General features: G+C 40.2%; 2 protein-coding genes across 2 annotated transcripts in view; one reads left to right on the top strand and one right to left on the bottom strand.

The window, feature by feature from the left end:
* Positions 1-8,158, top strand: part of nedd4l (neural precursor cell expressed, developmentally down-regulated 4-like, E3 ubiquitin protein ligase) — a 44,252-nt gene extending 36,094 nt beyond the window's left edge. Inside the window, exons 20-32 of the mRNA XM_022762828.1 lie at positions 251-309; positions 686-751; positions 1,535-1,764; positions 2,578-2,699; positions 2,830-2,900; positions 3,195-3,290; positions 3,403-3,476; positions 3,633-3,693; positions 3,890-3,949; positions 4,302-4,409; positions 5,236-5,332; positions 5,820-5,892; positions 6,563-8,158. Coding sequence (XP_022618549.1) covers positions 251-309; positions 686-751; positions 1,535-1,764; positions 2,578-2,699; positions 2,830-2,900; positions 3,195-3,290; positions 3,403-3,476; positions 3,633-3,693; positions 3,890-3,949; positions 4,302-4,409; positions 5,236-5,332; positions 5,820-5,892; positions 6,563-6,665 — 1,220 coding nt within the window. The 3' untranslated portion in view covers positions 6,666-8,158. The remainder of the gene's footprint in view (positions 1-250; positions 310-685; positions 752-1,534; positions 1,765-2,577; positions 2,700-2,829; positions 2,901-3,194; positions 3,291-3,402; positions 3,477-3,632; positions 3,694-3,889; positions 3,950-4,301; positions 4,410-5,235; positions 5,333-5,819; positions 5,893-6,562) is intronic.
* A 4,933-nt stretch (positions 8,159-13,091) lies between these two features.
* On the bottom strand, positions 13,092-19,893 carry alpk2 (alpha kinase 2). Its single transcript, XM_022762822.1, has 10 exons — positions 19,744-19,893; positions 17,903-19,463; positions 17,614-17,761; positions 16,318-16,445; positions 16,166-16,210; positions 15,714-16,012; positions 15,066-15,154; positions 14,752-14,969; positions 14,608-14,656; positions 13,092-14,505 (listed from the first exon to the last, which is right to left on the bottom strand). Exons 2-10 carry the CDS (start codon positions 19,161-19,163, stop codon positions 14,298-14,300), a joined length of 2,445 nt encoding a protein of 814 aa, XP_022618543.1. The 5' UTR covers positions 19,164-19,463; positions 19,744-19,893; the 3' UTR covers positions 13,092-14,297.
* Positions 19,894-23,382: the final 3,489 nt, after the last annotated feature.

Raw genomic sequence — 23,382 nt, forward strand, 5'->3', positions numbered from 1 at the left:
AGCTATTCAAAATACTTGTTTTCTCCAACTAACAGTGAGAATAAATTAAATTTATGATTATGTAAAACAGAGACAATCAGCAAATCTTCACATTTGAGAATGTGAAACGAGAAAAGGTTTCGGATTTCTGCTGTTGAATTTTCATTCAAATTACTAATCGATTAAGCAGCTAATCATTTCAGCACTAGAAGTCACTGTGCAGCCTATTCATGCATAAAAAGTTTGTGTTATTTGTGTTTGGTTCAACCAGATACAAAGAACACACAGTGGGAGGACCCTCGCCTGCAGAGTCCAGCCATCACAGGACCTGTGAGTAGTTTCCTCTTAACTTGTTCAAAGAGTCGCTGCTGCAGTGTCGCTACATAGAAACAACAGCTTCTTCTTTTAACACTGTAGCTCTATCTATCACACACTTTCATCAGTCTCAGTGTGTCTTTGTACAGCAGAGATAAATCACTTTGTCACTGCGGTTGTCGCTTAACATGCCAGCACCTTCGTGTCACTCTGTGCACAGCTACAGATATTGTTGTCGCTCATTGCCAGCTCCCCTCCTCAAGTTACACTCTGTCGTTCAGTATTCCCATTAAAGTGTTTACATCACAAGCTGCTCCCTATTAAAGGTATTGATCATTTGTTGACCTTACCATTCCTTGACTCTTGTGTGTGTTCTTTGTTCTCTGTGCAGGCTGTTCCCTACTCCAGAGAGTTCAAGCAGAAATATGACTACTTCAGGAAGAAATTGAAGAAACCTGTAAGAAGTGATTTATAAAATACACATCTGTCTTGGGTTTATGGGTTCTTGTCGGGGAACATTTACATAACTATAACAAGGCGAAGCTAAATTCGGTCAAAACCTTACAGCTTCTCCCTGACGAAAGGATGAATTAATTTGCTTCTATTTTGATTGCATACTTATTTAACTTTCTTCACTCTGTCTTGACACACTATGACTGAGTTTGAGATGTTAAGTATTCATTGCAATCATTTCATATTCTTTGCAATTAACACTTGGTAGGTGCAGAGTGCAGAATTTTCTGACAGTTTTTTTTGTAATGCTGGAATTTAATGATGGGTGAACAGTAAAAATAACCAAGCGGAGAGAAATTGCCTAATGTTGACACAGCGTGCAGTTTCGTTAGAGCATGTTTAAGGTCAGTAATTTGATTGGTGTACTGAGGGTAATAGGAAACAGATGCATTTTATTTCTCAACTATGATAATGTGATAAATGACTTCAATATGCTTTCAGAAAGCTTTCAACCCCCTGGACTTTTTCTTCATTTTTCACTGTCTCAACCAGAATTCTGCAGTCCGCACATTACAACAATTTTCGTTCAATAATTTCAATAAAATAATAAAAATGTTGTGAATGACGTGTAACAATATTGTATTTAAACTCACACTTCCTGATAAGTCTAAATATATTGGTTGTACAAAGGGTCATACCTCTACTTAACTGAACGCATTCAGATTTCTTTTCATTAATTTATTTGTTTTTATTTGCATTAAAGTGCATTATATGTGAATTGTTCCAGGCTGACATCCCCAACCGATTTGAGATGAAGCTGCACAGGAACAACATCTTTGAAGAGTCGTACCGTCGGATCATGTCCCTGAAGAGGCCGGATGTTTTGAAGGCACGGCTGTGGATCGAGTTTGAGTCAGAGAAAGGATTGGACTACGGCGGTGTGGCCAGAGAGTGGTTCTTCCTCTTATCTAAGGAGATGTTCAACCCTTACTACGGCCTGTTTGAATACTCAGCCACGTAAGTCTCTGCTTGTTTGTGTCTGGTTGGAAAAAAAACCCTTGAGGCATTTGACAGGATGTGACACAGGACACAGTGTCACGCAAAGCTCATGTCATAAAGGAACCGTTCTATATGTTTGCAGTCATGGACAAATGTGGATAAAGGGGTAGAGACTGTCGTATTGTTTCCCTATGAGACTTAAAGTTTCCTTTCACTTTGATTAACTTTTCCTCTCATTCAAAAAGCCATCCTGGAACAAATGTTTCCCACATGCAATACACGTCAAGATAATCAAAGTGTCGTATGTTCTGTTCCTTTTGTTGGCACCAGTAGAGGATGACTCAGTTGACTTTGTCTCAGTTTTGCCCCGCAGGGCAAAGGTAACAGAGAATAAATAATATAAATGGTGCTGTTGAAAGTGAACCCTTTCTTTAATTACAGTTTGCTTGATTCAATAAAATAATAAGAGAACGATTAAAACTCTAAACCTTTAAAATTAAACCACATTGTGATTATTCATCACAGCAACTTTTATTATTTAGTTTTAACATTATCATGCAGCTGCAGTTGAATAAGAAGCCGATGCTTAACAGCCACTTTGAAGTTTTTTGTCTCCACTTGTGTGTTCCTCGGTGCATAAAATCACTGATGTTATCCTCAACCTTTCTTTTTAAATCACAAAATGGTTTTCTTTATTTTATTTTCATAAGGTTTCCATAACCAAAGGGACAAATATAAATAAACCTATTATTACCTCTGACTGTTCTGAGCATTACTGAATAACCTGGTAATGGAACCTGGATATTACTTTCTTCCTCTGTGTTTTCCCAGGGACAACTACACTCTCCAAATCAATCCCAACTCTGGCTTGTGCAACGAGGATCACCTCTCCTATTTCAAGTTCATCGGGCGTGTGGCAGGAATGGCCGTGTTTCATGGAAAACTACTAGATGGTAAGCAGCCTGATGTTTGACCCTGTCTTTTTTGTTATTGCGTTTGTGTATGTTGAGGTTTGTCATGTGTGAGAACAGTTGTTTTTTTTCCCCCCCAACTACTGCACTGAGTTGTCTTGTGCTTTCTCAGGTTTTTTCATCCGACCGTTCTACAAGATGATGCTGGGAAAACAGATCTCCCTTAAAGACATGGAGTCTGTGGTAAGATCTCACTGCGACGAGATTATTAACTGATTCACAGTCACAAAGATTCTGCAGACATAGTGAAATAGACTGAATATATATATTCACTGAACATCCCTTTAATTTGCTGAATCGTTTTAATAATATTTTCTATGAGGAACTGTGCAATGAACACTGACCATGGGGTTGATTCTTTGATTTAAGTTGTTCTACATTAATGCAGTTCTGACCAAGTTAAGAATGAAACCCTATAATCTCACAAAAGCCAATGAATGACTTTTTCTTTGTGTGGAATTATTATCTTCTCTGCAGGACAGTGAATACTACAACTCTCTTAAGTGGATCCTGGAGAATGATCCCACTGAGCTGGACCTGAGGTTTTGTATTGATGAGGACAACTTTGGACAGGTGCACAAACCTAAAATCAGTCACTTTGCAATAATTAAAATCTAAATATTGATTTTTAATTGCAGTCAAGTGTTCTGGCCTTCTATTTTCCTCATGCTTTTTTCTTTCTCAGACATACCAGGTCGACCTGAAGCCCAGTGGCTCAGACATGGTGGTCACCAACGACAACAAAAAGGAATACATAGAGTAAGAAATATAAATTATAAATGTGTTTCCTCTTACTTCATCTTTTGTCTTTTTATTTAATAATGATAGCCATGAAACTACATTATCAAAGATAAATCTATTCAGAAAAAGTTATTTTAGTTATTTATCCACATCGCAATAACCTTCTGTCAACAGCCTGGTCATCCAGTGGAGGTTTGTCAATCGGGTCCAGAAGCAGATGAACGCCTTCTTGGAGGTATTTATGCGCAATAATACTACCACCATGTGGGGGCAGTGTGACCTCAGACTTTGTGATGGCCCCTTGTATATGTGTTGAACCTACTTTAATGAATCTGCTTATTGATATCTTGAATATTTAGTGAGTTGTTTTGTATTTGTGTTGCTTGTATTGTACTTTCATGATGATTATGTTCTTTTCTTTTAATTTACAGGGATTCACTGAGCTCATTCTCATAGATCTGATCAAGATCTTTGATGAAAACGAACTGGAGGTATGGATACCCTGCGGGTGGAGTTGAAATAATAAGTCAGTTAATCAATTACATGAACAACAGAAAATTAATCTGCAGCAATTTTTGTTAATCAATGGATTGGTTTGGTTATTTTTTAAAGCAAAAATCCCCAAAATTGAGTGGTGTCAGATTCTCAAATTTTCTCTCGTTTTAAATACCGATATCTTTAATGATAAAATAATTTCCAGAGTTATTTAAAATGAATTGTTTCATTTGGAAACCCTGGTTGATAGAGAGCATTTTACTGAAGCATTTATTGTATGAGGTGCTGTCTGAGTTTAAAAGTAAAATTCTTTCTTCATGTCGTCCCTCCTCCTCTGTCTCTGTGTAGCTGCTCATGTGTGGTTTGGGTGATGTGGACGTCAACGACTGGAGACAACACACTGTTTACAAGAACGGCTACTGTCCCAACCATCCTGTTATACAGTGGTTCTGGAAGGTATGTGTGTTAGACACACACACACACACACACACACACACACACACACACACACACACACACACACACACTTGTAAATACATGCGATAATGCCCTCAAACTCAAAACTCAATCAGGTTTTTGCCAACATGTACTGTCTACATCGTCACCCACATGTTGCTACATGTCAGTCATGAAATCTGGTTCTTTCATAATAAAAGTTGGTTCCAGTCATCTTTTCCTTCATCCGGCCGGCGGCAGATTCGCTGGCCTCGCTTTTGAAGATCAAAGTCTGTTTGGATAGATCAGGCTTGTTTGCTCTGATGAAAGAGCCTAAAGTAGTTTTACCTGCCCTGGTTATCATCTGTCTTGACTTGAGCTTTAACACACACACACACACACACACACACACACACACACACACACACACACACACACACACACACACGCACGCACACACGCACACACGCAAAGACTGCAGGCCATAATTTGTGCATGTATACACTTTTACACACACAGAGACAGCAGTGTCATGTCGTTTGATTAAGTGATAAAGCTCAAACAACACGTACACACAGATACACACACACACACACACACACACACACACACACACACACACACACACACAAACACAAACACTGTCTGAAAAAGTGTTCTTGGTTTGAATTATTTCATCATCCTCTCTGTGACCTAGTTGTAATAATGAGAAAGTACAAATTTTAAATTACTTTTTTCAGAGTGGCGATTGATATTTGATAAAAAAATTCCGTTCTGTCAAAAATTGAATAAATTAATGTTGTAAACTGTTTGTCACTGAGAGATTTTATCTTTCCTCTTTTATCAGGTTGTCCTCTTGATGGATGCTGAAAAGAGAATCCGACTCCTTCAGTTTGTTACGGGAACTTCACGAGTGCCGATGAATGGCTTTGCAGAGCTTTATGGTAGGTGAATTCACCAGAGGAGTTTGGCTTTTTTTATTAACTACTTTCATAACGGCACCCATTTTTTTGAATCATACATTATCTGTTATAATTGCAGGGACTCAATTCAATGCAAAAGTGGCAGAAAAATAGATTGCAGTCCCAAGAATTGAATTATAAATCACTCTAAACATACAGATAGATAAATATGTCTCATTGTCATACTGTACTGTACTGTACTGTTAACATCTTAAGTGCCTACACTTTTTGCACAGAACTGTGTATACTATAGAATTATTTATGAGGCTTTAAATGATTCAAAGACTAAAAATGAAAAATAAGTTATGTAAAATGCAATAGTTATCCAAATGCTCTCCTTTCTCCTCTTTCTATTGCGATGATTTTATCAGCTGAATTGACCTAGAGGTTAGATTTGTGGTCTCATAAAAGCATTTTTGGATCATCTCAACTTTGCCATCATAATTATTATTTCTTCTTTTTATGCCAGGTTCTAATGGTCCTCAGCTGTTCACAATTGAGCAGTGGGGGACACCAGAGAAGTTGCCAAGAGCTCACACATGGTATGTCACTACTGAACACACACACACACACACACACACACACATACAGGCACAGAAAAACCAACTCTGTAAAACAAGTTTACAGCCTCTCAACAGTAGTTTGAGCTAGATTCTCACAGTAACAATGATAATATGCTCATGCTAAGCGGATGTAATATTTACCATGAACACCATCTTAATTTAGCATGTTAGCATGCTAACATTTGGCAATCAGAACTAAAATCGGAGTACAGCTGGTAGTAATGATATTTTTGGAGGTATTTGGTCATAAAGCAAAGAATTGGACAAATTAAAATTGTCACCCACTTGAGCTCGAGGAAAAAGTCAGTGGGATTCAATCTCTGGATGCCGATCCATCTAGTAGATGTTGAGATATTTTACTGGAAAAGGGAAAACTTTGACCTGCTGGTGGCGCTAGAGGAAAAGTCAGGGAATCATCAGAGTCAGCAGGATGAATCATCTGGGAATCATGAATGTTGGTACAAAATTTCATGGCAATTCCTTTAATAGTTGTTGAGATATTTCAGTGTTGACCAACAGACTGACATTGCCATGCACAGAGCCGTGCCACTACCGTAGCTAGAAGCACACAATACATTTAGTTTTGTATTATGAAACAGAATCCCTTGCTACCTGTTTGAAATGTGTCCATTAAACGTTTCCCTCTCAGTTTCAATCGCTTGGATCTGCCAACCTACGAATCATTTGAGGACCTGAGAGAGAAACTCCTCATGGCTGTGGAGAACGCGCAGGGCTTCGAGGGGGTCGACTAAAACTGACTGCACCAAACCAACCAACAATTTTAAAAAAACAAAACAAAACAAAAAGCCACAGGGATGTCAAACCAGCTGCTGTAGCAGTTCTATGCGAGCATGTTGTACTGTAATGCCTGACTGTGAGCCACCAACACAGCACAGTGGTTTGAGACTGTACAGCGACTTGTCGAGCCAATATGCCTACGTCTTTATATCTTTTCAGTGTGGGTAGGTCACTCCTTAAAGGTGCTCGGGAAAGAAAGGGAGCATTGCACTGTCGAATGCTGAAATCTATTATCCACAGGCATGAGCGATGAATGACGAGACCTGGCCCCTGATCCGCTGTTTCTTTCCCCCTCTACCCTTGTCCTGTGAAAATCTACAGTGCTGGAAAACACTAATGCATTTCAATAGCTCCTTTATGTAAACTATAGCACAGTATTTGAGCACCCTTTCAGTGGAAGGGTCTTAGCATGGCCTTAATCTGGCTCCTACATGCACTATTTCTCAAAGAAACTGCAATGGCACTATGATCACAACTCTCTCAAATCCTTAGACCAACACCAGATTACCTTAGGAATGCTAGCCAATCACATTTCAGGAAATCGGCCACACCCCTCCGTAGAGCCTTGTTTATGTTGTGTGATCAGAAATCGCCGCTGCAGCCTTTTGTAGAATAAGGTTTTTGTTTTCTTTTTTTAACTACTGGTAAGGATTCAAGAATGGGGGATGACATAATCCCCAAAGATGATTTTTATAGTTTTTCTCATCATGGAACAGGTTTTTTCTTTTGTTTTTTGTTTTTTTTAAATCATTGGTATAATTCTGGCAGGAAAATACTCTCAACGTATTTGTACTGATGAACAATGTTGTTTACTATTTTGACGATTCTATATGACATGGTGTGTGAAGTGTAAATCTGGCTAGTCTGGGAAATGATTAATCCATATCATTTGTTATGGTGATAGCAAATGTGTTGAATAAAATGGTTTTTATTGTAGTGCTATGAAAGCAGCATGAAACTGTATCTTGTGTTTGCTTTGACTACATAGTAATTTGGACGTGTAACCGGTCTCGAGGTTGGGAAGGGAAAACTAAAACCGGGTGTAGTTTCTCTGAGACGTCATGATTATATTAATATTCTCATGCCTGTTGCTGTTCATAATGCTGTAAATTGTTCTTGAGGAAAAAAAAAACATTTTAAGTTCTTTCATGATATATAAATATATGTATGTATTACATTTAACAGAAGTATTACTGATCAACAACACTAAAATGAAGCTGTGTGTGTGTGTGCGTGCGTGCGTGCGTGCGTGGGTGGGTGTTTGAGAGAAAAGCTGTGATTGCCACTGAATATAAAGCAGCACGTTTCTTACAAAGAAATGTTTTTTTTGTCTTTTTTATGTTTTTGTTTCTCTCTCCTTTTTCTAACACCATTGAACCTAAAGGGCACTTTATAGATCACTCTGAGGTCATGTCGCCTATTGTATGTCTTGTCATTAACTTGAATGTGATTCTCTTTTTTTTTTCCATTCAGAGCACTTGGTGCAATATAAATAGTCTGTAAATCTGGGCTGCTGCTAAGGTAGAAAAAGTTGACAGAAGTGAAGCAGAGACTTCACATCCTTTAGTATTCTCTATTTTATCTCTTACTTTGTCCCTTTTCTCTACCCTGTCGTCCCTCCTGTGATCCCCCCCCCCACTGCAAAGGACTCTGTAAACATTAGTCTTTTTTTTTTTTTTTAAGAGGGTTTTCTTTTTTTAATAAATGATGGGAAATATCACTTTTGTTAAAAATACCACCACTCTCTGCAACTCTTTGTGGTTCATATATCTTCAGTCCAATAAAAATGAAACTTCTCAGACTGTGTTGTTTGAGTTAATTGAGACTGGACTTTTACTTTTACTCCCGTTAGAGGTGAAATGTAATTATAAAAACATGATAAACAATAGACAAATGTAGATTGGTAAGCAGTTATTCTAACTGTAACAGTCCTGTAAAAACATTAAGTTTTATCAAATTTAAATTCACAAAAACTTTTTCAACACTTTTGAAATATCAATTCCACCATTGGCCTGTAATTAATGAGTCTTTTCCACCGGTGGAGATAAACTAAGTAGATTTACTCCACCAGTGTGTTTAAGCACAACTTTGTGTTAAGGTTAACTTATACACTTACATTAGTGCATCCGGTATTTTATACTTTTGACACCTTCACATTCTACACAATTTCTTTGACAGCTATAGTTACTCGCAAAAATGTAATAAAAAATCTAAAACATGAACATCATGTAAATGTACTATAACTACTGTTAGACTAACCCATCAGTATGTAGCATAAATAAAATCTTGGTCCACGTTGATTTTCACCTTACCTGCATAACACCTAGAACTCCTTCACAGCAACAAACATATTCCTTAGAGATTTCTCATATTCCTAAAGGCCTAATCTGCATCAATAACAATATTTAAATAATACAACACTGCGTAATGGGTATTTTACTAATGATAGTAAACAATACTTATACTAAATAATACTTTCACTTGAGTGAGATTTTGAATGTGTAAATTTACATGTAATTGAGTGTCATGGCGGTAATGTTAATTTTGCCCGTAGTCACAGAAACTACACCTAAACTGCCTTATTATTGCCTGTTCATTGATGGTGATCTGAACTGACGTTTTAAACTGTGCTGTCATGTTTGCAATCATCTCTGTCTTAAAAATCACAGAAATACCAGAATGGCCCTTTAAGTGTAGCAGTTATACGAATCTGAACATATCTTTACTTGTGCCACGTCACACAGTTTTAAAAAAGAAAAAGAAAAAAAAGGTTGTACTCCCACATGGAGTCGCGCTGCTGCTGCTGCTGCTGCTGCTGCTGCTGCTGAGAGAGATTGTTTTCATTTATTCACAGTATCAATTGATTCTTGAAATCCAGCCAACCACAGCCCACTTTCCCCACATCCAAGCACCTGGTGATAAAATCACAGTTCAGAGAATAAATGTACCTGTCCTTAGAAATCTATGAGATTTACAACTCTTTTCTGTCACTCTCTTTTGTGTGTGTGTGTGTGTGTGTGTGTGTGTAGTAGCACGTGGTGTGGTGAAGGGACATCAGTTCATTCACACATACAATCTAGGAGTTATCAGCTCCAAGGACAAGCAAATAAAAGCCACCCTGCCAGTCCGGGGACATTTTATCAAGACCTCCTACCCCCAATCTGGTCACAAACAAACCAACAGCCAACTCATCTGTAGATCCACCTTCTAAAACATTCTGCCTGCTTGAAAAAAAAAAGAAAAAAAAGGCACAAAGTGCGAATGAGAATTGTTTGATCAAACACACTTCTTTAATTTCCTGTAAAAGACGAGACCATTCTGATAAAAGCTGAGGCCTCGCAGTCTGCCTTTTTACTGTCTGTCATGTCTCTGACAGGCCTCTGTTTCTGTTACGTCAGCGCACTGACCTTAATGAAACTCTGATGGGACGCTTAAGTAATAAGCTGGACTGATAGTAAGAACATTGAAAACATTACATATTCTAATAATTCACATTTTCAACTCTTCATCTGCTTAGACTCATCCGGACAGAGAGAAGACGTATGATTTTAAAGCTTATGCATTCATAAATTCGTCCACACAAAATTTGAAAAAAGGAAACTCACCAGTATTTAAAAATAGCTTTGGCTTATGTTAATCACAAAATTCTTTCCTAACATACAAAGTGTAAGAGTCAGTGTGTTAGCAGCATGTGTCTGGAAGCAATTCTCCTTATTTTTAATTTAACACTATAAATTGCAAATGTATGGCAGTGAAAAAAGATAATAGAAATTTTTGTTTGCTGTCACAATGGTGAAGTGTAGCGTGTCTGCTTTATCCTTTCTAGCACAGTAGTACTGTACTGTAGCTTACATTTTTGTAGATGATTGAACATGCAGAGCATTGCTATATCTGAGGTGTGGTGTCATGAATAAAAACATGTAGAGAAAGAACAAGAACAGTAAATTACAATAATACATTGCATTCACAGTCACAATCACAATGTTGTCTTATAGGATCAGACTAAACTCAGGAAAACATTCAGTTTATCATGGAGTCATACTGTTTACGTGCACTAGGTTTTAATGTAAAAGACTGTTGGATCATCTAGAGTTTCAGAGGGTGGAAACTGAGCAGTGTCACATTATCAGGCCACTAGTTAAAGGGATGTTATTTCATAATCTGCCCTCTAGGTAACAGGTTTCATTATGAAACTGATCTGTGGGGACATGGCATAGCACCGCTATTAACTATATTCTATCCATTAACCATTAACTTAAGAAACTATGTGGGCATTCACAGTGTGAGTTATTCTAAATGTGGTGAAGTACTGTAGTGATTTGAGTTTGTCAATTTCTTAAATACAGTGAGGATTGTGAACATATGGAATAAACATTTGTCAAATATGCAAGTGTGCTGACTTGACTCTGACTTGTTTTCGTTTTATGTGTGTAGTTTTACTCCAACGTGTGCCAGCTGGTTGTGCACCTTCCTGGCTTTTTGTCCCTTCAGCTCCACCAAACTCCACATCGTTTTTTTCTTTTACATACATTTTCACTGTGTCTGCTGTGTGAGTATCCATCGCCTTCAGCTCACAGTGACTTTCAGTGAAACCTTGCTATTAAGGCCCCTGTTGCCTCACCAGTTTTTCGGTCTCCCCCTCCTCCACCCTTCACCCTCTACCTCTGGTCAGGGTCGATCAATACTTCCCCTGTAGCTTATCACTAATGTGGAACTGGCTGTTTGTCCAAACTCTGCTCTGTCTACATAAAGACTTGGACGGGACAGCGCCAAACCCAAAAGCACCACGGATCACCTCGTGAACCTGCAGCTGCGGACGCACTACTGGACTTTTAACTGTTTGGCACAGATGGACTCGGACACAAAGACATGACATGTTGGTGCAGGCGGGAAGGAACAGAGAAAAGAGAGAGTGGCAGGGAGAAGCAGGAGCAGGAGACTGACTGTTGGGTACGAATGAATGAATATGGATCCACTCTGGAAACCTGAGGTGAGTTGTTGTCCTGCAAAAGGTCAGAATCCTACAACAGTGTTTGTAACTCACACTTTTATTTGTAGAGTTGATCATTTATGTGCTTTGACAAATTTAACAGCTAGAAAAAAACACAATGAAGATTATATGGAATGTAGTACGACACACAGTCTAGACAACCAGTATTTTATCAGCCACATTTGAAAAAATAAGGCGAGATCGTTTTTTTTACAAGGGAAAAAAGGGGATCAAACAGGTGTTCTCCAACTGTGTTGCTTTCTCACACATGTGAACACAGCTGCAGTCATCCCCACAATCAGCAGTGAAAGTCAGGACTGGACTTTGGACACTTTGGATAAGCCTTGAATGTTGACTTGGCATTGTTTTCCACCATATGGTTTCTGTGTTGTTTTGGCACATGAATGCGTATAAATTAAAAAAGCTACATGGCTAATCGTAAATCACAGCTTTGTTTAATTTTAGTCTAACGGGAGTGATCAACATTAACGCCATGTGAACCTTGACATTTTTCCTCGCTCCATTGCGCCACGTCAACAAACTACTTTTTTTCCTTATTTCATCAGGTCGTCCGGGGCACCAGTCTCTATTAACAACATCTCCATCTGCATATCCACTGCAAACGTTGTCCTCCAGAGCTGTGGAGTGTGACAATGGTGTTTGTGTCCTGTGTGTCAAACGCCATTATCACACTAAATAGCTACAGTGTGAAAAGGACCTCAGTGTATCCCTCCATTTCATTTTTTCATTTTTCATTTCAGTCATTTCTTTGTCTTGTGGCTTCTGTGTGATCTTTTTTTCAGATTTAAAATAGTTTCCTTATACATATACTGCAAATGTGTCCAAGTGTCAATAGCTGCTATAGCATGGGACACATTGCACCATGCAGGAGGGGCACAGATGGAAATAGACATAATGTGATGACACACAGTACATGATCTCGAGCCTCTTAGTGTGACCTACTTTCTTTTGCATTTGAGGCGCTAACTTGCTGCTGCAGACCTTCTCCTGTAAGTATGGATGGGAATAGAGGGCTTATCTGTTTCCATGCCCCCACCATTTCTTTCACCGTCATCGTTCAACATGTAAACAGGTCTAATTTAATGCTACATTATGTGACTGTAGAGTTTTCATCCATGCAAATTGAGTAAATAATAAACAAGTGTTTGTTTTTTGTGACCTTTTGCACATAAGCCACTCGGAAGAATTACACAACACATGAAATTCGCATTTTAGAAATTGCTCTAACACCAGACAAGCAGATATTTGCATGTTCACGTAGACACACTGTCAAAGTCATGTTGCATGACCCACCCCCCCCCTTCCCTTCTTATTACATTACAGAAAATGTGAAGTGACAAAGAAGCCAGAAAGCATTTTCAACCAGCAACATCTCTTTAATAACAAAGTTTGTTTGCACACTGGTCAAAGCCCCAACCTGAGAGCCATGTCAGCAATTTGGGTCAGGGATTAAAAAGGCAACAGTGAGAGTAGGACACAGAGGCTTATTATATAAAGACAGTCGGGGACTTCAATTGAATAGCTGGCATGCTACTGAGATCATATGAGCTGTGTATGAAAGTAGATTTGGCAGTGTGTTGTTAGGTTATTGTGGTGTGATTATTGGTTTTAGCTTTACATGTCTTTCACGTAGTTTGACCCAGACCAGTGCAGCACAGATCCTCGAAATGATGCCAGAAGTTTCAATTCAATCTTACAAACAGAATTGTCTCAGATAATAAAGTGACAAATTGATAAATCAGTTTCAGTGAATACATTCACAGTTATACTTTACAAGAGCTTTTTGTGTAAAAAATGCCTTTTTGTTGTTTCCAGAATATAAACATGAGCTAATAATGACAGTAGCAATAATAAATGAGCAAATATTATAATAATGAATTTCACTAAATAAACCTTTATCAAATACCTTGCAAACCAAACACACAAAATATACCCACTCATACTGTGTAACCCAGCATCCATATAACAACTCTCCTTTATTGTGTGTATTTTATCGTACAACCTACTTCAAAGACATTTCCTCTGAGAAATAAACAAGTTCATTAATTTAATGAACTAATAGTTTGAAAACATCACTGAAGTAGAAAAACAAGGAAAAAAAACTCAGCATTGATCTGTAAAGAAAAATCACACGTAATCAATAAAGCAATCTAAGACATCACAGTTCATCACTGTAGATAAACTACACTATTTATCTTTTCCAAGTGTTCAAGTCTTACTTTTGTCACAGTTTTCCAAAAACTTGTGAGGTTTCTTCCCCTAGATCATAAATACAGTGCACAAACTCTCATAAATCTTGGGTGAAATCTTAATTAAAATAAAAATATATCTCTCAAATGTTCAACATGAGATGAAGCGAGCTCTCTTATGGAACAACAGCTACTGGTTGTGTAACAATCGCTCCCTTCAGAGTCAGATACATCTGTCTCCAACCTCTGGCCTGCAGCAGCCCAACGTCTTGTGGTTGGGTCAGACTCTGCATGACGAAGCCCAGGTCAGAGAAGCAACTCAAACCAGCTTAAACTCACAATTTCAATTAATAATCACACCTTTAGTCCATGAATTTCCCCTTTTGTTATGACTTGCTCTTCAGCGTTGGCCCAAAAGTTTTCTTCTTGGGTGCAGCAGAAGGTTGGGGTTTGGGTTTGGGAGCAGATGTAGACTTTTTGGGCTTAGGCTGCAGGGATTTGAGGCCCAGGATCTCACAGAACATGTTGCACTGGTGCAGGGCTTTGAACTGGTCGATGAAGGAGGTGGCACAGTTTCCTTTGAAGCCCTTATATCTGAAAAGTAAAATTAACTTATATATCAGTTTGAATGCTTTAACAGTTTGCATCCATCCCTGCTCTTGTTTTCAATAAAATAAAATAGAATAAAATACTCACCCTTTCTTACAGGTGGCTATTCCCACGTCGGTCAGCCTCATCCCCACTCCTGAAAACACAAAAATCTGATTAATATTTAAGCACTATAATAAAGCAGATAAAACCATTTTTCATGTATTGTAAGATATGTAATGCTTTTCCGACCTTGCATGTCTGTCACCAGCAGGTTGCCCTCAGTGTTATGGTAGACCCAGTGCTGGAAAGCACAACATTTCTGTCCCGCCTCCGAGTCGCGTCTCAGCAGGTTGATCTCTTTCCCGTCCTTGACTGAATACTTGACAAAGTCACCGATCAGCTCCTCCTCCAGTGTAGCGTAGGGGATGTCATTGGACGGACGGTGAACCAAGTAGATGGGAATGATCCTGGGTGAGAGCAATGAAACAGAGAAGTGTCAGCTGAAAGAGCATGGATGAGTATGTTGTGCATTAAGTGTACAGTTCATCAAACATGTCACTCACTCTGGGACGTCTCCGAAGGCTTCGACAGACTGAGCTGCAGCAGTGTACGCCTTGATGTACTCTCTTGCTGTATTCTGGACCTGACACTCCTACAGAGCAAAAAGTAAATTACATTACATGTATTTTATGTCTCAGAATATCAATGGACATAATGATGGTAAATCTATAGAAAACCAGCACAGCTTTTGTAGGCTTCTTCCATGGAGGCCGTCATGTTGCACCTCCATATTTCTACAGTAGCCCAGAATGGACAGACCAAACACCAGCTCTAGAGAGGGGCTTCAGCGTTTTTATGTTACCTTAAGGCCAGATTCTCCCTCACACTTGGAATTACAGTGTCAGGTTGTGCGCTAAATTAAAGTTTTTGACACTTGTGCACAAGCATTTTATCTGGTATATCTAGACTAACATTACATTTCGTCACATCATTTCATGCACATGTTTATCAGAAAAATCAGTCTCGAGCTTTGCAAATGAATGTGGTAATGATATTGTAAGTTTTTTTAAAATTTATTTATTGGTTTGTTTGTGGCAGAGAAAAAAATCTGCTGTTCCATGTAAAGTGACACTATGACAAAATAAATTCAATCATACCTCGATCTGTGGAGGAGTGTTGTGCCTAACATCAGAGTGCTGTGACGTCCTTACCTCCACAGCCAAGGTAAAGTTCTTCTGAACGAGCTCCTCGTTGTTCTTGGTCCCGTAGCTGATAGCGTTGTGAACTTTGAGCACACAGGAGTGTCCTGGCAGTAAAAGAGGCATCTGACCCGTTTGCAGCTTGGTCCGGAAAGCCCGCCGGTGCATCCCCTCCCCAAAGTGAACCTTATCAGTGATGATGCTGACAGGATGGTTGTCTCCAAAGTATTGGTCAGATAGGAAGTTCTCTTTGAACATCAACCTGGAACAGTTGACATTCTCTTCTTCATTTCCCACCTCTACAGGAGCAGCTGGAAAAAAGCCAGACAAAATGTCAGCTGTTATCTGTCAAAACCCAAAAACAAAATAAAAACAAACACTTATAAATCTCAACTGAATGTTGAGATTGTTTTATATCTCAACTGTGTAAAGTAATAATTCTTTGTTCTGAGATTGCAACTCACATGAGGTGATCTTTGGAGATGGAGGAATGACAATCTCACTGAGCACTGTGAAGAAATGCAGGTTTTGTTTTGGTAAACTACCTTAACTCAAGTTGGACACACATTTTAAATGATTTTTTTTATTTTTTTTATAGTTTTTTTTATTTTTTTACCTTCATATGTTAGCAGGTAATCCAGGGTGACTGATCCATGTAAGCTGGTGAGCCGACACTGGTACTTGCCCAAGTCTTTGTGAGAAGCGTTGGAAATGTTGACAGAAACTCTGCTTTCATCCCCTGCACTTCAGAAAGAGGTATAGAGTCACAAAATGCACGGCATAAATTCATAAACCTCTATACAACCACCTTCTGCCATTAGATCTGAACATGATTTGAAATTCTGATTCAGGTCAGTGATTCCCAACCAGCAGCAATTGTATCTCAGGATGTACTTCTGCAGTTGCTAGTGGGTGTGTGGAAAAACGGCTGGAGTAAGTTAGCTTGCAATTTATTTTGAAAGAAATATATCCGTACATGGAGTTAGCTGTAACACCTGAATGTTGGTTTGTGAAAACTAATTATCAGCCAGCAGAAAGTTGAAATAGTTTGTTAAAAGTAATGAAAACAGTTGACCTTATTAGCAAAAAGTAATGGATGAAGTTTAAATTGTGAGTAGATAGGGTTAAATGGTCAAAATGGTTAGCTAAAAGTAGTGAATAACCAGTTGAAGCAGTTAGCTAAAAGTAGTAGAAAGAGTTGACATAATTAGCCAAACCTAATGGATGAACAATTGAAATTGTTAGCTTAAAGTTGTGAATAGATAGGGTTAAAACAGTTAGCCAAAAATAATGGATAAACAGTTGAAATTGTTAGCTAAAAGTGGTGGAAACAGTTGACATAATTAGCCAAAAGCAATGGATAAACATTGGAAACTGTTAGCGAAAAGTTGTGAATATATACGGGTAAAATAGTTTACTAAAGCATTGAATAAACTGTTGAAACAGTTAGCCAAAAGTAGTAGATGAAAGAGTCGAAATAGATAGCTAAAAGTAATGGATAAACAATTAGAATAGGTAAAAATAGCTAACATCAATGGCTAAATGGTTGTCCAGCTTCTTCCACTCCAAGTGGTAGTAGTAGATGAACTCGACCAAACCACAGTTCAGTTGTACATGCTTTAATACACACTTTACGGAATTAATAGTGTTAAAATTCATTCAGATGAACACAATTTTTAAAATGATGGGTGGGGATGAGGAAGGGATACTTAAGTTCATTTGTAAGGGCCTGCGGGGATACATGACAGAACCACTGCTGTTATAGCTTCGCTAAACTGGTTACCAAAGATAATGTGGTTATGTGGTAACACATGGGGAGGTTTAGGTGATTGGTTGGTGCTTCAGTCTCAAAAGCTTGAGTTGGAAAAATGGTGAATTAAAGTATTGTGTAAGAATAAAGATAACTGAATACCTTCTCTTGATCTCAGCGAGGACAGCACCCTCTCTGCTCCAGGTGACAGTGTAGTTGGAGAAGACAGCCGCAAACTGACACCACAGGCACAGACTCTGGGGGTCCCCGCTCACTGACACTGCCTGGATGGGCTGCACCACCTTGGGGTCTGAAGACATCATATGCTTTTATTATGAGGTGAAGAATGTGTATTTACATACCATCATGATGGAGCATGTTGAAAAGCTGTGTTGCCAGTGTGTCATATAAACAAGCTTAGAAAAGAAATTGTTTAATGCAAATTCCCTACCTCCCTTAGGTGGGATTGTCTGTTTGACCACTTCACTGTACGCCTTTTTACGAGTTGCTTCAGCATCAGCCTTGGGCTCCTCTGCCTTTGCCTTTATAGAAACATCTGGCTTTGGTAGTTTAGACTCCAAAACACTAACAATCTTCCCAAACTTATCCTCTGACAGGCGTCGTCTTTTAATAACATCATCTTTCAGAGGACTGGTCAGTTTTTTTGGCTGGTGGTCTTTATGCTCTGCATGATGCACAGATCGTTCTCCCCGGGAAGCTTTAGCTTCCAGTTGCTGGGACTTTTTCTCACATCCTCCTGACTGATCACTGTCTTTTTGAGCTTTCTCAGCTTTGGCACCCAGCTTGGCCTCGAACATATCAATCCTTCCTCTTGCAGTCTTTGGTTTTGCTCCATTCTCTACTTCAGCCAGTGGCTCCACTACGCTCTTCGATGCTGTTGCACTCTGACTGTGTTTCTTTTTCTTTTTGCCATGTGGTTTGCTTGGAGCCTTCTCGGGTGCCACACCGGTCTCAATCCCCAATTTAGCCTGATTGTCCTCAAGTCCAACTGGAGTGTTCTCACTGGTATGATTTTCTCCAGTAAGAGGATGGATTTCTTGCTGTTTGCATATCTGATGGCTTGAAACATGATGAGATAAATTCTCCTGCTTCTTAGAAGCCTGTGCACCATGATGATAAGCAGCTGATTTGTCCTTTTTAGAGCGTGTTTTGCCCTCTGAGGTGCTCTTGTGAGTTTTGTGAGGCATCTTTTCGGCTGTTTTCTGAGTCAGCTCAGCCCTCTCAGATGGTACAGGTGTGGTGATAGGTTTTGCAGCCCTGGAGACAAATGGGTCATTTAAGTCCAAAGTGATGAATGCGACACGGTTCGTCTCAGAGATGATGAAATGATCTGCAGGTATAACAGCCAAGTTTGATAGTTCTCTGCTGAGTTCATGAATATCCTCGATTACTGTTTTTCTCTCTGTCAGGAAACACTCAGAAGTTTTGCCAGTGAGCAAGTCCAGTTGTCCCTCTGGTGAAGATTTCTCAGCACAGTCTATTGCATTTTCTTTTTTATGAATCGCCTCCTCATCACCTTTCAGGGATGGTTTGTCAGTAATCCTATCTGAGGTCGGCTGCAGAACGCAGGGTTGTACGTGATCACAACTTAGGTCTCTGTTGTCATTGAGAGACCTTTTGGCACAAATTTGATCTCCTTCCAAACTGCTGCTTGTCCAACAGACGAGGGGACTGAGGGGAGCTAAGGGCATAATAAACTTAGGACTCCCCCACTGTGGCTCCACCTGACGTGCTCCGTCAAGTTCTGGTAAAGTGTCAGGCGACACGTGTGTGTGAACATTAACATGTAGGCCAGGTTTTGTGTTCACACATGGCACGTGTGAGTGTGTCAGAGTGTGTGTGGCGAGGAAATGAGGATTTGCTGAAGATTTGGTTCCTTCACTATCAACCCCGGCTGGCCCACCGCTCCTTTTAGCTTCCTGCTCAGCCACCAAGCCTGGCTGGGCGATACTGTGCTCATCTGTCACTTCACACAGTTCATCTCCAGAGGGCTGGTAATGAAAATGGGCAAATAATAATAAAAATGTTAGTTCATTTTAAGAAATTGTATATTTCTGAGACATTTTATTGACAAGCATGTCATACGCTTGAATAAAAGACTGTCAGACTAAACTGAGACTGTATTGTCACAGTATATATATGCAATTATACTGTATTTATAGTACCTAGATAAATATCACTGAATGGGTATTTATTTTAAAGGAAGATTCAACAGACGGTTATATTACCATGCAATTTCAGATCTTTTCAATTTTTCTGTTCAACACATACCTTTCTATAGAGCCACAAAGCAGAAGTTTATGAAACATCATGCTTCTATATCCAGTCCCACAGTCCATATGTCTGCATGCAAATGAACCGTACAGTGCCACTGTCATGGACAGGAGCTCCAGCTATGCCTTGTACACCTTAGCCAATCAAAAGCTGTCTGCCAGGTCTGCGGACCTGTCTGCGCCTTGACCCTCGGTTTTTTAAAGGAGATGCGGTGGGAATGGGTGTGTTAAAGGGTGTGTACAAAAAGAGAGAGAGCTATAGAGCAATGGAGGGTCGTGTTTCAGTCCTCAGCTGTGCTCTCCTCTCACCCCTCCACCCTGACACGCCATGGATGCGTGCTATTATCATTGAACTCTCAGCTATTATTAGATGCCATTTCTGTCCATCTGAAGTTTTCCTCTCAGGCACTCTCATTTCCTTTAGCTCTCACAGCTGCCAGTCTTTGAGATGGGAGCCAATGGACTTATCCAATAATACAGAATGGAGCCCGGGTGAAAGTCTTTAGATGCAAACCGAATGGCTCCGCACCAAAGCAAGGTGACAATACTCATGAGTCTCATGTGTGGTGACATACGTAGACTTCACTCACAGAAGTACTCCACGTACGTTCCTCCTGACTGGCTGTCAGTACTGTAGGTATGACAACACTGACAAGGGCAGGAGAGGAGCGGGAATGTCTCTTAAAGTTCTTGAATTGTTTCCAAAGCTTGTGACTGATTTATCTATTTGTCCAGCACGACTGATGTGAAGGTGATCGCTGTTATTCTCCCTAACGTGAAGGGTGAATCTTTCCACTGCTCCCTCTCTCTTTCTCTCTCTCTGCCACACACTTGGGAGAAAGTGGTGTGTGTTTGAGTGTTTGTGGGCAGGCATATGTGTGTGTGTCATGTCAAAAAAAATGCGGCCCCCAAGTTTAGATGTGAAATATCCACTCATATTTCATGCTTTTCACATCAAGCAGAGAACAAACTTTCACTTGTCAAACACTTATACTAACATTTATATATACACTTATATATACATTTTGAAATACAAAAGATAATAACCAGTATAAATCTATATAATAAGCCCTCTTACCTCTCCAATTGTCAGCTCTGCAGGTGCATTTTGTCCCTCCAAATCTGTATCCTCTTTTATATTCAGTATGATTGGATCGTCATCGCTGATGAAAATGTCTGTCTCTAAGGACTCAACATATCCACCAAACTGAGAGAGATCCAAATCAGCAGAGGGAGTAGATCCAGGGTTCAGAGTGACTGCAGTCACATCTACACCATACCCTCCAGGAGCGGCCACCGTAGCACTGGAGGAACCCACGGATGAGTGTGGGAGAATGGGGCATATAAAGGACTCCACCTGGCTGCTCTGGATTTCCTCTGGCTCCTTCTCTCCTTGTGTGGTAGGTGTTGAATCACACAAAGCTTCAGTGCTCTGGTCTTGGAGCTCAGGTCGTGGAGATTCGAGGCACAAAGAGAGACAGCTCTGCCCACAGAGGACTGAGCTCTCTGGGATGTTCTGTGCCACTAGAGGCTGATCCTGGACACCCATGGGTGGCTGCGGTTGCGCCGGCACTGCTGACTCCTGACTCTGTCCTTCTTTAGATGTCTCTGCGTCTGTGTCAGTGTTTACCTCTGCTAGTGCCTGTGTCAAAGCATCTATCTCAGCCCCTATCTCTGTGAAGGCAGCTGTGATGTCCTCTGGTGGAGCGTTGATGATGGCGGTCCAGTCTGAGAGTGCACTGGCCCAGCTATCCACTGATGACCACCTCTCAACCGGTTGCCCCCAGCCTATGGTGTCCTCACTGGCCCAGCCAATCCCCTCGCTACCTTTATGGTTGTAACCTGACACTGGTGTCTCTCCTGGGAGAAAAGATAAATCACTGGTGGCTCCTTGCATCATAGAATGACTTGTGTTGCCCAAAACATCACTATCTTCTATATCCTCACCTGCTAGGTACTGGTATGCGTCAAGCCACAGCTCGACTGGGCTGTCACTTCGTCGTGCCTGTGGTGTTAGACCAGTGACCTCTGTTTTATCTAGTCCCGCATCATTCACTGACATCAAGCTCGCCCCACAGGCATCCACAGCAGGTGGTCTCAGCCCTGTATGTTGGCCCGTGTCTGACTCATAGTCCACCATACCTCGCTTCTCAGTAGAGCGGTGATGACATTTTGTCGGCACGTCTGCTGAATCACACATCATGATATGCCTATCACTGTCATGGTGTGTCTTTTTTTCCCCTGTTTGTGATAATGGCTGGCATTCAGGACATTTAATCTCATGGAGATCCGCATTACGGCTCAGGATGAAGTCCTGTGTCTCACTCTCAAAGATATAAAGGTCTGACACAGGTGCTGTGGCTGTATCACCCTCTGAACTATCTGAGTCAGGTGATAACGGCCTTAGTAGATAAGGGCCCTCAGAAATAGATGACATGGCCCCAAAAGGTTTGGGTCCAGTATTGTCTTGAATGAGAGAAAAGGGGAGGGATGACTCTTGCTTAATGTAAAACTCTGAGAAAGTTTCAGATGGGGGTGAAATAAGTTCATGAGAGAGGTGAGGTAAAAGAGGTAATATAGGTTCAGATAAGCCAAAATAAGCGTGAACCCTGCAGTTATTTTCCTTTGGCGTAGGCTCTGAGCAAAGTGACAAACACTCTGACATATTATAGCTGGATGATGGACGTTTTAAACAGTCTGAGTCAGTGCGTTTCTCCTGAGAGAGGCATTTGGAAACGTTTGATGAAGCCTCAGTAGATTTGTCAGTGGGGTCTAAGAGATCTGCTGCAGTGCTGCTGCACTCTGTTGTTGTCTCATATGCAGACAGCATGTTTTCTGTAGGACTGTGTAGAAGAGAAAGAGAGTCTAAACCCCCCGTCTGACTGTCTGTGAGAGATGCTGGTGACCGTGTTTGGTCATCCGTGCAAAGGAGTGACAGATCCATCGGGGCTTCTAGTTGTGCTGCTCGAGGAGACTGTCAGCAGCAGGACTACAACTGTCAAACAGCAGCTTTGGGCCGAAGTTTGGGACAGACTTCTGTGCACAGTGACAGATTGGTTGTGCCTGGCTCTTCTGGTGTCATCTCTTCCCCAGGGTGCAATTGTATCCTTGCGTTTTTACTACCTGCAAAGTGAAGTATGACATTACCAGAGAATAAAAACATTTCACAATAAAATTGCAAAACTAGTAAAGTCAGACAGTCAAATGGCGTCTCATCTGAGGCTCATGTGTATATTTACCTAATCTGAAGTATTTGAAATAAGGCTCACTATCTCCCTCTAGCTGTCACATTGTGTGATATGGTTATCTGAGTTGCAGGAGATGCCCGTGTTAAACAGCATGTTGCAATGTATTTTCGAAGCTTTTAAAGGCCACTTAACATACCATATCAACAGGAAACCTTCCTGTTGTTGTTAATTTGTAGCTGATAAAAACGTCTGGTGTGTGTGGTTGTGCTTTTAATAGGCTCCAGACTACAGTCTGCATTTTCTATTGCCTTGCACAGCTGCTATTATATACACTAGTATGTGGGATTGTGCATTAGACAATGTGTAATATCATGTAGAAGTGTTATTGATCTTATACACAATCCTTTCCAGTCACAAAAATATACAAGCTCTTAGAGCTGTAGGTAGTT

Source organism: Seriola dumerili, unplaced genomic scaffold (genome assembly GCF_002260705.1).
Source record: "Seriola dumerili isolate Sdu_G_001 unplaced genomic scaffold, Sdu_1.0 BDQW01000450.1, whole genome shotgun sequence".
In the NCBI taxonomy this organism is placed as follows: domain Eukaryota; kingdom Metazoa; phylum Chordata; class Actinopteri; order Carangiformes; family Carangidae; genus Seriola; species Seriola dumerili.